The following is a 15,870-nucleotide window of genomic DNA, read 5'->3' on the forward strand; positions in this document are numbered from 1 at the left end:
CTGCATCTGTGCCAGGGTTCTAGGTTATCTCCATGAATGGTCCTTGGTTGGAGTATCAGTCTCAGAAAAGACCCCTGGGCCCAGATATTTTGGTTCTGTTGCCCTCCTTGTGGAGCTCCTGTCCTCTCCAAGTCTTAATCTCTCCTCCTTCTTTCATAAGATTCCCTGCACTCTGCCCAAAGTTTGGCTATGACTCTCAGCATCTGCTTTAATACTCTGCTGGGTAGAGTCTTTCAGAAGCCCTTTGTGGTAGGCCCCTGTCTTGTTCCTTGTTTCACCCTCTTCCAATGTCTATCCCATTTGCCTTTCTGAATGAGGATTGAGCATCTTACCCAGGGTCCTCCTTCTTGCTTCTTTAGGTGTACAGATTTTAGTATGATTATCCCACTTATAAGTAAGTGCATCTTTCTGCTTCTGGGATACCTCACTCAGGATGATCTTTTCTATTTCATGATTTCCTTGTTTTTAATTGCTAAGTAGTATTCCATTGTGTAAATGTACCACAATTTCTGTATCCATTCCTCAGTTGAGAGACATCTGGGTTGTTTCCAGATTTCTGGCTATTACGAATAAAAGCTGCTATGAACATGGTTGAGCAAATGTCCTTGTTTTATACTTGAGCATATTTTGAATATATGCCTAGGAGTGGTATAGCTAGATCTTGAGGTAGTACTATTCCTAATTGTCTGAGAAAGCACTAGATTGATTTCCAAAATGTTGTACAAGTTTTTATTCCCACCAGCAGTGGAGGAGGGTTCCCCTTTCTCCACAACCTCTCCAGCTTGTGTTATCACTTGAGTTTTTGATCTTAGCCATTCTGATGGGTGTAAGAAGAAATCTCAGGCTTGTTTTTATTTGCATTTCCCTGATGACTAAGGATGTTGAGCATTTCTTTAAGTGTTTCTCTGCCATTTGATATTCCTCTATTGAGAATTGTTTCTATACCCCCTTTTTTAATTGGATTACTTGGTTTGTTGCTGTTTAACTTCTTTAGTTCTTTATATATTCTGGATATTAGCCCTCTGTTAGATATAGGGTTGGTGAAGATCCTTTCCCGCTCTGTAGGCTGTCGTTCTGTTCTGTTGACGGTGTCCTTTGTTTTGCAAAAGCTTTTCAGTTTCATGAGGTCCCATTTATTGATTGTTGATCTTAGAGCCTGTTGGTGTTCTGTTCAGGAAGTTGTCTCCTGTGCCAATGAGTTCAAGGTTCTTCCCCACTTGTTCTTCTAACAGGTTTAGTGTGTCTGGCTTTATATTGAGGTCTTCGATCCACCTGGACTTTAGTTTTGTACAGGGTCATAAGTATGGATCTATTTGCATTTTTCTACATGTGGACATCCAGTTAGACCAGCACCATTTGTTGAAGATGCTGTCTTTTTTTCCATTGAATGGTTTTGGCGTCTTTGTCAAAAGCCAACTATCCATAGGTGTGTGGGTTTATTTATGGGTCTTCTATTTGATTTCATTGATCCACCAACCTGTTTCTATGCCAGTACCATGCAGTTTTTATTACTGTTGTCCTATAGTACATATTGAAATCTGGGATGAAGATACCTCCAGAAGATCTTTTATTGTAGAGGATTGTTTTAGCAATTCTGGATTTCTTGGTATTCCATATGAAGTTGAGAATTTTTCTTTCAAGGTCTGTAAAGAATTGTGTTGGTAATTTGATGGGAATTGCATTGAATCTGTAGATTGCTTTTGGTAAGATGGCCATTTTTACTATTTTAATCCTGCCAAGCCATGAGCATGAGAGATCTTTCCATCTTCTGATATCTTCTAATTCTTTCTTCAGAGACTGGAAGTTTTTTTTCTTCATACAAGTCTTTGACTTGCTTGGTTAGAGTCACACAAAGTACTTTATGTCCTTTGTGGCTATTGTGCAAGGTGTTGTTTCCCTAATTTCTTTCTCAGCCCATTTGTCTTTTGTATACAGAAGGGCTACTAACTTTTTTGAGTTAATTTTGTATCCAGCCACTTTGCTGAAGGTGTTTATCAGCTGTAGGAGTTCACAGGAATTCTTTTTGAGTGTGAACAACCCCATCTCGGGTAAATAATTTTCATAGATTTTCCCCCAACTTCTTATGTCAACTTGCTCTTTGTCAGTTGTGTCTCTTGATGAGCAGTGGTCTTTCTTTTTTATTTTATTTTATTTTTGTTTTTTGTTTTTTTGTTTTTCAAGACAGGGTTTCTCTGTGTAACCTTGGCTGTCCTGGACTCACTTTGTAGACCAGGGTGGCCTTGAACTCACAGTGATCCACCTGCCTCTGCCCTCCCTGAATGCTGGCATTATAGGCATGCACCACCACACCTGGCTGATGGTCAGTGTTCTTAGGGTAGTTTTGCTTTGGTTCATGTGCTTTGATGTCACATCCAAGAAATCCTTACCAGACCCAAAGTCCTGAAGGGTCCCTCACATATTTATCTATGAGTTTTATAGTTGGGAGTTCAAGATATTTTGAAAGTGTTTTTAAAGAACAGAATGGTAGAGATTATGCATATAGAGAGAAACAAGATTCTAAAGGGCTAGGAATACCCACAACAAAATTCAGACAAATACCTTGTTTGTACAAAGGAAGGTAATTATGCTAGCAATTCTGTTTAATTCAGACTATGGTGCTAAAGATAGCAAAGAGCTCAGAGTTAACATCTCACGTCTGTTTCTGAACGTAACCATTACACTGAAAAGTAAGGTAAGGGATGGGAATAGAAACCCTGGGTCCATGGACAGTAAGAAAGGACTTACACTCTAGTCTAGATTAATCAAACCCCAAACTACAGAAAGTAACTAGACACAATTGTATTACAACTCATCATTGTTAAAATCTTTGAGGGTTTTAAGAATTATGGAGCCCCAAATATTGTCTAAAAACTAGAGATCAGAAATTTTTTAAGGGGGGAATGAATCTTCCCCCCAAAAAAACTGAAGAATTATTTCTATAATAGGAAGATTTCTGAATATCTAAACAAGTATATCAGTACTCTTAGGTTAAATTTTTGATTGTGTGAGGCTAAGATAAGCACATGGCTGAGCAGCAACACACACTGGAAAGCACAGGATTGAACGACGTTAACTGGGAGGAATAAATTTCATCCCACTCCGAAATCTGGTTGAGAGTAGGTGGGGGAGGTCTACAGTCTACAGTGATGAGCAATGATCACAGCCCTGACTCTGGCCAAGGCTCCTGATAAGAAGGCAGTGGATAACAATGGGGGGGGGGGGGGGGGCCAGAACTCAAAACTGGTTAGATTTCAGAGGAGGAGTTTCTGGCCGAATATGAAGGACTCTAATGAGGGACTCTGCCTCTCATCACTGGGGACTGGGGTTGCTCAACATGTTTAGTATTTTCTGGGCACCAATCAAGTTGATTGCCCAAATTGATGGACAATTTGAAATGACTAGAGGGGTTGATAGGGTAAAAACAGGAGTTCTGGCCAAGGAAATCATATGGTTTCTGAGTGGGGAGGTCAGTTAGCATGGAAATGAGGTGATTTTTAAAAAAAATAGATCTTTGGGGGTGGTTTCTCAATAGAAACTATAAACCCTGGTGCACGTTTTACTACTTCATTTCTAGTGAGTGGGATGCCTCTCGCTTTCATTTTACACTGCAAAGTGTAAAATGCTACTATTTTATTGCTATTTTTGGATCTGTACTTATATTGAAATCGCATTCTAAAAATTGTTCCATGAACTCCCTTGCATAATCTTTCAGAAGGGAGAGCTTCTATTTTCATTGTATGCTGTTAGGGTAAATATGAATATATTTATATCTGATATAACTTCTGCCTGTCGTTTACTTGGGAAATGTGACTGTCTTTACCTGAAAGAGAAAATAACAAGTGTCTCAACATGCAAGTGGTGAGCTAAGGAGTAGAGCCACCTAGATGAAATGAAGGCTCCTCGGCCCAAGAGGTTGGCTGTTGTGGATGCATGCTTGCTTCCCTCTCAGTCCTTACTAGCTACGAAACAACCAAAGAAATGCAAAAGGATATGGTTCTGGGCCGCCCAACACTGACAGGATACTCATGAAGCCTCCTCTGGACCCCAGCTTCCCAGGCTGCCTTTCTAACCTGGAGCAAAGCACTGGTACCATATGTCTCTCTACCAAAAAGTCATTCATCCCTTGACATTTCCTTAGTTGCTTTTCATGCTGCTGTGATAAATCGCCCTGACAACAGTAGCTCAAGGGAGGAAAGGTTTGGTTTGATGCACAGTGCATGGGCACAGTCTGTGTTGGCAGGGAAGCCATGGCAGCCAGAGGCTGGGGAGCAGCCGCCCATGCTGCGTCTTCAGTGATGAAGAACAGAGAAGCATCTCGGGGTGCCCAGGCTGTGGAATGATATTTTCCACAGTGATCATTCTCACTCAGTGTGACCTAGCAGAGCCCTTCATGCCCGGGGTAATTCTACATTCTGTCAATTTAATCCTGACAAACATCTTCCAGATTCTAAACTCTAGTGTTGAGCTGAGCCTGCTGGTTTCTTGTAGACGCTCCCGGTGAGAGGGCCTTCTACCTGTGCTCTAGGAGACACAGCAGGATCAGGTCATACTTAGCTACATAGCAAGTTTGAGACCAGCCTGGGATATGTGAGACCTTGTCTTACAATTAAAATAGTTTAGGCCAGTACACATGTAGTCCCAACCTAAGACTGTGCTATCACTTGAGTCCAGGAATACGATGCCAACCAAGAGATCCGGGCTTAGGTCTGGACCAGTAGCTAAGAGCTTGCATCCTGCTTTGAAAGTTAGAGGAAGAGAAAGACTGGGCCTAGCAGGGGCTTTTGAAACCTCAAAGCCCACCCAAAGTGACATACTTCTTCCAAAATGGCCATACCTCCTAACCCTCCCATCCCAGTTCCACCAATTAGGAACCAAACATCCAAATGTATGGGCCTGTGGGGCTGTCCTCATGCAAACCCCTGCATTACACTCCCTGGCCCCCAGAGGTTTGTATCATACCATAATGCAATTGCATTTAGTCCAACTCCAAAAGTCCCTGTCGTCTTCCACAGTCTCAACACTGTTTAAAAGTCCACTGTCTAGTCTGAGACTCAAGGCAATATCTTTTGGGTTTTGTTTGTTGTTTTTCAAGACAGGGTTTCTCTGTGTATCCCTTGGCTGTCCTGGACTCACTTTGTAGACCAGGCTGGCCACAAACTCACACTGAACCACCTGCCTCTGCCTCCCCGAGTGCTGGGATGACAGGCGTGCGCCACCACTCTCAGCTTCAAGGCGGAATATCTCAACGAATCCCCTGTTCAAAACGCAAATTACATGCTTTCAACATCCAGTGGCACAAAATATACATTACCTTTCCAGGGGCATAGTGAGGAAATACTGGACCAAAACAAGACCCAAACCCAGCAGGGTAAACCCCAAATCCTGTACTTTCAGGTCTGATGTAAAAAGCTTAGATGGCTCTTCAGATCTCTGCGCCTCCTGGCTTTGCTGACTACAACACAAGTCTCTCTATTGTGCTGATTCCATAGCCTGTCATCAGCTCTTCGTGGCCAGTATCTATAGCCCCAGCATCGGCAGCATCTTGGAGTCTCCAGCACAATCCAGGCTTCACTTTTCCAGGTTCATGCAGTGGCCTCTCCAGGCCTCCAGGCAGGGACCCCCAGACAAACCTGACCTTAGTGGCTTCCTTTGACTTCTAAGGAAGATTCCACAACTCCTTTACTTCTGTACCCTTCCTGACTCTGAATCCAGAACAGCATGGCCAGTGCTACCAAATTCTGCTGCCTGCTTGGGCTAGAATCTGACCCCCTTTTAAATTCTATCTGCATAAGGTTTCTCTAAGGTTTCCTTTCAGGTGGAGGAAATCGCTTGGGCCTTTTCCTTTCACAGGTTGCAGGATTAGCTGGGTGAGGGGCTCACCACTCCCTTTATTTCACTTAGCACCAGGCTTTTCATTAAGTTTCTCTTTGAGCACAGGACGTGACTCTAACATTACATTTATTCCCTAGTGGACTTTTTTTAGCCTCAAACTGTATATTTTATATTTTTTCCCTGCTTACTCTTTTTCATTGTAGAACTACGTAAGAGTGACCACTAATAACAATGTGACTCAGTAGTCATAGGCTGTCTTGAAGTCTCTTCTGCCGCACCATTAATCCAAAACTCTTATATTTAGCTTCAGGCAAAGTCTTAGGACAAGGACAAAAAAGCAACCACATTCTTTGTCAAAATACTTCAAGAATAGTCTCTAGCCCAGTTGCTGATACTCTTCTCCTCTGAAACCTCTTGAGCTGGGCCTCCACAATCCACATGGGTCTCTTCCAAGCTGGGGTAACCCATTAAGCCCCATGGACAGCATTTAAATTCTTTTCTAGTCCAGAGCCCCAAAATCTCAAACATTCCCCAAAACAGCACAGGCCTATCACAGCAATAGTCCAGTCTGTGGCACCAACTTCTGTCTTAGTTCTTTTTCTGTTCTGTGAAGAGACACCACGACTAAAGAAACTGATAAAAGAAAGCACTGTAAAGTTTTGCTTACAGTTTCAGAGGTCAAGTCCAAGATCACCATGGCAAAATGCATGATGGCAGACAGGCAGGAAGGCATGTGCTCTGGAAGTAGCTGAGAGCTGACATCCTGATCCACAAGTTAGAAGCAAGAAGAGAGAGGGAGGAGATGGAAAGAAATGGCCTGGTGAAGGCTTTTGAAACCTAAAGCCCAGTGACACACCACCTCTAAGAAGGCCATACCTCCTAATCCTTCCCATAATAGTTCTGCCAATTAGGGACTAAGCATTCAAATACATGAGCCTCTGGGAGCCATTTTCATTAAAGCCACTACACTTTGACTAAATTATACTCAAATGATCACAAGCTTTACTGAAATTATGAGGCTGATTACCTTAATAAATTCATCCTAGCAGCAAGGTTAATTTGTCTAACACATACAGCCTCTGTGTTTTGTACTTGTACAGCACAATATACTGGGGAGAAAAATGTAACAAGTATTAACTACAGACAATTATGAACAGATGTCACAAGTGACAACAGATGTTGGTGAGGCTGTGGAAGTGTAATCACGCACAGCCACTGTAGAAGTCCAGACGAACACCTCTTCAGAACCCGAAAAAATAGAACTACCATTGTTGTGCATTTTCCTAAAAACAGTGTGTCCTGTTACTGTATATCCTACCACGCCCATGTTCATTGCAGCACTCGTCACGGCAATGAAAAGAACCAGCTTAGATGACCATCGACAGCTGACTGGATAAAAAGGTGCTATGTACACACAGTGGGTTGTTATACAGCCATAAGCAAAATGAAAATTACAGGAAAATGGATACAACTGGAAATTGCTATAGTAAATGAGGTAACCCAGATTCAGAAATGCAAATACCACATGCTCTCTAATATGCACGTTCTTTATTTTAATTAGTTTATGTGTGGGTATATATGTGAGGAGTAGATAAGATCACAAAAACATGAATGGGATCATGAAGGGAAGAAGAGCTCTTAAGCTCAGGGAAGATAAGATGCTAATAGAACACAGGTGACGTGCAGAAAAGAAGGGTACAAGCGGAGGAGTAGGGGAAAGAGAGTAGGAGAAGAAAATCAATAAAGACAAAGGGGCCAGCCCACACATGCTTTTAAACCCAGTGCTCGGGAGGTAGAGGCAGGCAGATGTCTGTAAGTTCAAAGCCAACCTGGTCTACAAAATGAGTTCCAGGACAGCCAAGGCTATTACGCAAAGAAACCCTGTCTCAAAACAAAAGAAAATATAAGTGAAGCAGGTATGAGGGACAAAAGAGGCAAGACAGATATTAGTGATAAACAACCTAGACCACAGAGATAGCAGCTATGCCTAGGCTAAGACACCCTCTGTCCTGTCCTGCAGAGCAGAGCCAACGCTCTGTGCTGTGGAGGTAAAAAGGGAGCGCTCACTAGTGCTGCTATCTTGAGAAGAGCTCTGCTAGGAAAACACATCCCACAGGAGTGGTCAGCAGCCTAGTCCAGAAGCATGGCCGCCATACCTTCTTCTTCCTACTTCCTGCAGTGGCAAGGGTCCTATGATGCATCTGAAGATGTAGGTCTCCGTGCTTTCAGGGCTGTGGGTAGGAGACTTTGAGGAGTACACAACCTTCCTGGCAAGCCATCCTCACACCTCCCGCTTCATCTGATCAGCCTTCCAATGAGCTCCCTGCCCCAGACATGCTTGCTTTGTAGACCAGGCTGGCCTCAAACTCACAGAGATCCACCTGCCTCTCTCCGAACCCACAGAACTGCCTGCCTCTGCCTCCCTGGAGCCGGGATAGAAGCATTTCTTTAACTGATGTTTCCTTTCCCTAGATAATGCTAGCTTATGGCAAGTTGACAAAGGACCAACCCAAACATCATATAACAGGAAAACAATACTCCAGCTAGATACCACATGCTGGCAGGTACAAACCCTAGGAATGAGTTACCACTTTTGAGTTGTTACCCAAACATTAATAACTATTCTCATTGCTCTTCATTACCACCCAGAACTTGATGGTAGACTCTACTGCAACTGACATCACTTACTTGAGTCATTAACGTGGAAGTTTGATCACTACTAGCTAGCTTTCATGGTGCTGCAAGATGCTATGTACGCTACCGGAAAATTCATCATCAGTCTCACCTAACTGTGAACGCTGAGGGCTACAATCATGACCTGCCTGGCAAGTTAGGCCCACGAGCACAATAGTGACAAACGTTATAGAAAAAACTAGCCACTTTTTGGGTGTATTTAAGACCCTCTGCATGAGGTGGAACTCATACCTGGCACTGTGAATGAAACAAGAACCTGTGGCTAGACATGTCACAGGACCTAGAGGAAGATCTGCCGAGTGAAGATAACATTAAAAATGACCCCAAATAACTTACAGCCGTGCCCGTAGGTCAGTGCATCTCTCAACTCTCATCAGAGAAGCTTCTTGCAATAGATGGTGATGAATATAGAGACACACAACTGGTCAACATGCAAAAGATGAGAGACCTCAGAGTGCTGAGTCATAACTGGGGCCTCTGTATGATGCCCCTCCCTCCAAGACTTAAGGATCTTCGTGGGAAAGGGGATGGAAAGAGTCTAAGAGCCCCACGGGGTGGATGACTTCAAGGAAGCAGTCTCCCAGACACGAGAGGACAGTTGCACATATAACTCACAGCATTTATATCAGCATTATAAAATATGTGCCAGCAAACCAGACAGATTCCAAGCACGGAAGTGGGAGGTGGCCACAAAGCCCCCCCCCCCCCCCAGCGGAGGACTGGCGTTTTCCAGCTACTCAGAGGAGAGCCACATTTCTATAATGGTGTGCTCACTGCTAGGTCAAACACAATTCCTAGCAGGCTCTACATCAAGGACTTGGTGGGATTTTGGTGGGGGGTGTAGGGGGGGTGTAGGGGGGGTGTTTTGTTTTGTTTTGTTTTTTAAGAACAAGAAATTGAGAGGGTAGGAAGGTAGTATGGAAGGATCTAGAACAGCAGTTCTAAACCTGTAGGTCACAACCCCTTTGAGGTCACGTACAGACATCCTGCATGCCAGATATTTACATTACTATTTATTACAGTAAGAGAATTACTGTTGTGAAGTAGCAGTGAAATCATTTTGTGGTTGGGTCACCACATGACCCCACGAGGAGCTGTATGAAAGGGTTGCAGCATTAGGAAAGTTGACAATCACTGGTCTAGGAGGAAAAGGTGAATATGATCAAAATACATTATGTGAAATTCTCAAAGAACTAATAAAAATACTTTTGTAAAAAAAAAAAAAAAACAGGCAGAACCAAGCCAAGTCTGGTGATATACTTACATAATTCTAGAACTTGGAAGACAAAAGCAAGAGAATTAATAATTTAAAGACAGCCTGGAGACCACCCATCTCAAAACAGACAGACAGAGAGAATAAGAATATTGCTTACTTCTATCTAATTTCAAACAATCCTCCTTTCTCAGATTTGCAAGTAGCTAGAACTATAAGGCTCATGCCCCAAAATTTGAAAGTTTTTTTTTAATTTATAAATATCATTCATATTTGATTATGGGTTGCATTGGAATGTAGATTTGCTTGGATAATATGAATGGTTTAACAATATTAATTATCCCACCCCACTTATCCGGGATATCCCTGTTTCTGTCTATGTATCTCCAATTTCTTTCTTCAGTGTTTTATAGTTTTCACTGTAGAAATCTTATGTCATTGCTTAGATTTATTCCTAAGTGTTTTGTCTAGCTATTGTAAGTGAGACTTCTGTTTAAGAAAATTCACTGCAAGTACATAGAAATGTTGCTGGCTTGTATATGTTGTTTTTGTGTCTAATAACTTTACTTTCAGTTTATGATCATAAATGGTGGAATCTTCACAGTTACTTGGGCTGGAGAGATGGCTCAGAGGTTAAGAACACTGGCTGTTCTTCCAAAGGTCCTGAGTTCAATTCCCAGCACCCACAAGGTGGCTCACAGCCATCTATAATGAAATCTGGTGCCCTCCTCTGTCATGCAGCCGCACATGCAGGCAGAACACTGTATAAATAAATAAATCTTTTTTAAAATGTCTTCTGAAAACAGTAACAATTTAACTTCACCCTTTCTTGCCTTTTATTTAATTCCTCCTTATATATAGGATTTCCTGCATCCATGTCTTATTCCAAATCAGCTTATTGCTGATGGCTGAATTTCTGTGAGCTCATTTACTGCCAGATTATTTTATTTGGATTTGTATTAAGTACTTCCACAATATCAATATTTAACTCCCATCCAGTGTATGCCTGACTATTCTTCCTGACCAGAAAGCCTGTGGTGGTATAAGACAGGGTCCCTGGAGAATCCAAGACATTCCCTCTCTCTGGTTACAAGAGTTCAGAGGACACAATGAGTTGAATCTTGTACAGTGGAAACAGGTCTGTTAATGAGCTTGGGCTCTAAGTGTTACAGGACATGCACAAGGCAGCCAGTCAGCTTACTGCTCTGGCTTTCTCTGTACCCCCTCTCCCAAAGTGACCTTTGATCACTGCTGCTGTCGCTTCAGCAAGCACCCATGACTTGCTGCTCTTGTTTCATGTGTTCACATGATTTGTAGATCTGCCTTCCTTGCCCGACCCCAGGATCAGCAGCAGTATTTATAAGGATCTACGGGATATCAAATATTATATGCAGGGTAAAGAGCCCACCCTGAGCCCCGGGGTTTAGATGTTTCTATCTTAAAAAGAAAATTTAAAAGGCAGTTAGCCACAAGCAACATACTGTTAATTGCCTAAATCATTGTGTGTGCCCAAGTACACTTGTATGTGGCGGCTGTGCATTAAGTACCACATATTCAAATATCTGTAAAATATAGTGGAGAAGCCACAAAGGCAGTAGGCTTAGTCACAGAAGATTTTAGACACCTTCATGGCAAAGCTGCTGCTAGGAATTAGGGAAGGGGTACTCACATCCTTCGCTACGTGAAGGCTACAGCTATTAAAATGACAGCCAGGCTGTGCGGATCCTAGCCAACTCTTTTTGAACCAGGAGTTAACTTCTTGCTAACCGTTGTCATCATCTTTGGTGTCGTTGTAAGATCAGGTATGACATGATGTTTAAAAATCTCAAGTAGGACCAGGCATAGTGGCACTCACCTTTGATCCCAGCACTTGGGAGATCTGCAGAGACAGGCAGATCTCTGTGAGTTTGAGGACAGCAAATTCTAAGACAGCCAGGGCTACCCTGAGAAACTTTGTCTTGGTGGTGGGAGAAAGAATAAAATCCCAAGTAGAAGCTGTGAAGAGTGAGAAAAACAGGGATTTTTCAGTGTTTCTTTTAACATTGTACAGAAAAACAGTTTTTAAAACCCCACAAACGCTGAGTTTTGACAGGGCCATCCTGACATTTTAATGGTTGACAAGAAAATGATAATGCTTTCTCTGGCTTCAGAGAAAGCTGCAAAGAGAGTCACAGCCTCTTGTGTAGAATGGCTCTCGACAGGACTGACTGGGACAGAAATTAATAGGCTTCCCATTGTTCTGTGCATTTTTGCCAGGATATTTCATTAGTGTAAACAGTGAACACTTTGTCATCTTGCTTCGCCAGTTGACCCGGTGAGTCTCAATTCTGCTGGCCCCATGAAGTACAGAGGTGGCAGGCACGAGACAGGCACTAATTATTGGAAGCAGAAGCCTCGCTGACCCCGTACGAGATTAACTGCTCCTTTACAGTTTTTATTCCAGGGCATTAGCACTGTCTGATTATCTTGCTTCGGCTGAGAAATTCAGGACAATAGCAGTGCTGATGGTAACATTGGCAATCTCCCTGTTTGTTCCGCAGGTCACGGCCAGGGGCTTTGGACCACTGCTACAGTTTGCCTACACAGCCAAGCTGTTACTCAGCAGGGAGAACATCCGAGAGGTCATCCGCTGTGCTGAGTTCCTGCGCATGCACAATTTGGAGGACTCCTGCTTCCGCTTCCTGCAGACCCAGCTCCTGAACAGCGAGGATGGCCTGTTCGTGTGCAGAAAGGACAGTGTGTGCCAGCGCCCTGAAGAGCACCATGGGAACTCTGCGGGAGAAGAGGAGGAGGAAGACACAATGGACTCAGAGACGGCTCGGATGGCTTGCCCCACAGGCCAGATGCTTCCAGACCCCATTAGCTTTGACGCTACTACCATCCCAGTAGCAGAGAAGGAAGAAGCCCTGCTACCTGAGTCTGAGATCCCCGCAGACACCAAGGAACACTCAGAAAAGAATGCATTGACACAGTACCCTAGATATAAGAAGTACCAGCTTGCATGTACCAAGAATGTCTATAGTGCACCCTCTCACAGTACCTCAGGGTTTGCAAGCACATTCAGTGCAGACAGTCCTGGCAATAGCCTCAAACCGGGGCTCCCCGTGGGACAGATTAAAAGTGAGCCACCCAACGAAGAGACTGAAGAGGAGAGCATCACACTCTGCCTTTCCGGAGATGAAGCTGACATCAAAGACAGACCAGGGGATGTCGAGATGGACCGAAAACAGCCCAGCCCTGCCCCTACCCCCAGCACCCCTACTGGAGCCACCTGCCTAGACAGATCCAGGAGTGTGTCCTCGCCTTCCTGTCTCCGGTCTCTGTTCAGTCTAACAAAAGGCGTGGAGTCGTCTGGCCTGCCCAGTACATCTCAGCAGCACTTTGTCAGGAGTTCAGCATGCCCTGTTAACAAGGGGATCTCTCAGGGTGACCTTAAAACTGATTACACCCCTTTCACAGGGAATTACGGACAGCCCCACGTGGGCCAGAAAGATGTGTCCAACTTCACGATGGGGTCGCCACTCAGGGGGCCTGGGCCAGAGGCTCTCTGTAAGCAGGAGGGAGAGCTGGACCGGAGGAGTGTCATCTTCTCCTCTAGCACGTGTGACCAAGCGAGCACTCCAGTGCATCCATACTCTGGGGTGAGCAGTTTGGACAAAGACCTCTCCGAGCCGGTGCCAAAAAGCCTATGGGTGGGAGCTGGCCAGTCCCTGCCCAGCTCCCAAGCCTACTCCCACAGTGGACTGATGGCCGACCACTTGCCAGGAAGGATACGGCCCAACACCAGCTGCCCGGTGCCAATCAAAGTCTGTCCCCGTTCACCTCCACTAGAGACCAGAACCAGGACCTCCAGCTCCTGCTCCTCCTACTCCTATGCAGAGGATGGGAGCGGGGGCTCCCCCTGCAGCCTCCCTCTCTGTGAGTTCTCCTCCTCACCCTGTTCCCAGGGAGCCAGATTCCTTGCCACAGAACATCAGGAGCCAGGCCTGATGGGAGATGGAATGTACAACCAAGTCCGACCCCAAATTAAATGTGAGCAGTCTTACGGAACCAATTCCAGTGACGAGTCTGGATCATTCTCGGAAGCAGACAGTGAGTCGTGTCCCGTGCAGGACAGGGGCCAGGAGGTAGGGAACCCACATAAGTTCAAGCATATGACCTGCTATCTCAGTCCTTTACCCGATTTTGTCCCTCTCCCCAAACACTGCCCTCATATTGTTCTTCTGTGTTGTCTTGCCAGAGTTTCTAAGGCTGTGATGAAACACCATGACCAAAAAGCAAGTTGGGGAGGAAGGGGTTTTTATTCAACTTGCGCTTCATCACTTTGCTGTTCACCACCAAAGGAAGTCAGGACAGGGCTTCAAGCAGGGCAGGAACCTGGAGGCAGGAGCTGATGCAGAGGCCGTGGAGGGGTGCTGCTTACTGGCTTGCATGGCTTGCTCAGCCTGCTATCTTATAGAACCCAGGACCACCAGCCTCGGGATAGTACTGCCTACAAGGGGCTGTGCCCTCCCCCATCAATCACTAATTAAGAAAATGCCATACAACCAGAGATTATGGAGGCATTTTCTCAATTAAGATTCCCTTCTTCCTGAGTCGGGCATGGTGGCGCACACCTTTGATCCCAGCACTTGGGAGGCAGAGGTAGACAGATCTCTTGAGTTATTGGCCAGCCTGGTCTACAAAGTGAGTTTTGCTACAGCCAGGGCTACACAGAGAAACCCTGTCTTGCGGGCAGCGGAAAGGAAGGAAGGAAGGAAAAAAAAGATTCTTTCCCTCCAGATATCTCTAATTTGTGTGTGAAGTTGGCATAAGCCGAGCCACCGTGTGTGTCAAGTTTAAGGGTGACAGTCAATGGACCAGCTCTTTCTTCCTTGGGGGCAGAGTGCTGCATTGTGGTTCAGAATTAACCACTGCAGTCTTGGCACTTGACCTCTGCCCTGGATGCCAATGCTCAATGAGCAGAGGCCAGCTAGAGGCAATGCCTGTAAGCTGTTCAGGCACGTCTCCTCCTTCCCCTCCACTGCTATCACTCCCCTCTCTCCCACTTACTTTGGATGAATGCTCTCGTGTTTGCTCTTTGCCCCTTCGATAGGAAGGAAAATGAAGGCGCTCTTTCAAATGGATTAATCAGAACTAAACAGGGCCTCACAAACAGGTGCTTTTCTGCACCTTGTAAGTATTTCTTGTCTACAGAAGATTCCAAGGTGGCCCCATATCTGTCACACGGCAGAGAACAGAATGCTTAGCGTCCATCCTAGATGTGGGGTTTCTGAGGAAGTGCCCTAGTCAGCATGCATAACCGCGTCACGCCTGTTCCCCAGGCCCCACAAATGTTAAGAAGCCGTTCATTCGGCAGGTCGTGTTTTGGTCCAGCCTGAAAGGATTGTGCTTCGTAAAAGATTTTTTAAAAAAAGTATATAAAGGCTTCATCTATGTCACTGTTTCTGGGAGTGGAAGCCGGGGCAGCACTGGCTACATTAGAAGCAAGACTCACATGACTACAAGAAAGAAGAATAGGAGTCCCAGAGCTCCCTACTTCCCTAGTGATTTGAATGTTCCCTAGACAAACCTAAGCATGTCTAGGTCATGACCCGGCACCCACTGCACTGTCTTGTTGAATGACAAGCTAAAGACAGCCACTGTAGTCCTTATCTGCTTTTCCTAGATATCAGCCTCTTATTGAGCAAAGATTAACTCTATCAGATGGCAGAAATACCGTGAAACACGGAGAGGTGAGGCAGTCACAGAGAGCCGCGTGCAGTTTATTCAGCATTCACAAGATCTGTGGGCAGAAAGCACGTGAGCTTTAACTTCAAGGCGCTGAAAATGAGCTCCAAACCTGCCTTGAGCTAGCTGCAAACACACCCTGGACTCACTTCCTCTTCTCTGCTAGTGTGCCTAGTCCCCGCTTTCCTGTTCCTGTCTGACCCTGTCGGCTGATGTGGGGCTGCCACCAGTGCCCCAGACGTGTGGCCCTGTCCCTACCTCAAGGGGAGTGAGACTTCCTAAAAGCAAGGATAGCCTTGTTCTCTCCTCTTGCATTCTTTCTCCCAACAGCCCTCGTGAGGTTTGCTTTTGATCCCTAGAACTGGGCGTCTCATGCGGAAAGCTAGTCATTGAGTCAGCTC

The 15,870-nt window shown here is 44.9% G+C and overlaps 1 protein-coding gene across 1 annotated transcript in view; it reads left to right on the plus strand.

Annotated features, from left to right (window-relative positions):
* Positions 1–15,870, plus strand: part of Bach2 (BTB domain and CNC homolog 2) — a 332,975-nt gene that overhangs the window by 298,752 nt on the left and 18,353 nt on the right. The window contains exon 5 of the mRNA XM_055599432.1: positions 12,280–13,866. Within this exon, the coding sequence (XP_055455407.1) occupies positions 12,280–13,866 (1,587 nt within the window). The remainder of the gene's footprint in view (positions 1–12,279; positions 13,867–15,870) is intronic.

Source organism: Psammomys obesus, unplaced genomic scaffold (assembly GCF_907164565.1).
Source record: "Psammomys obesus unplaced genomic scaffold, mPsaObe1.curated_primary_1811, whole genome shotgun sequence".
In the NCBI taxonomy this organism is placed as follows: Eukaryota; Metazoa; Chordata; class Mammalia; order Rodentia; family Muridae; genus Psammomys; species Psammomys obesus.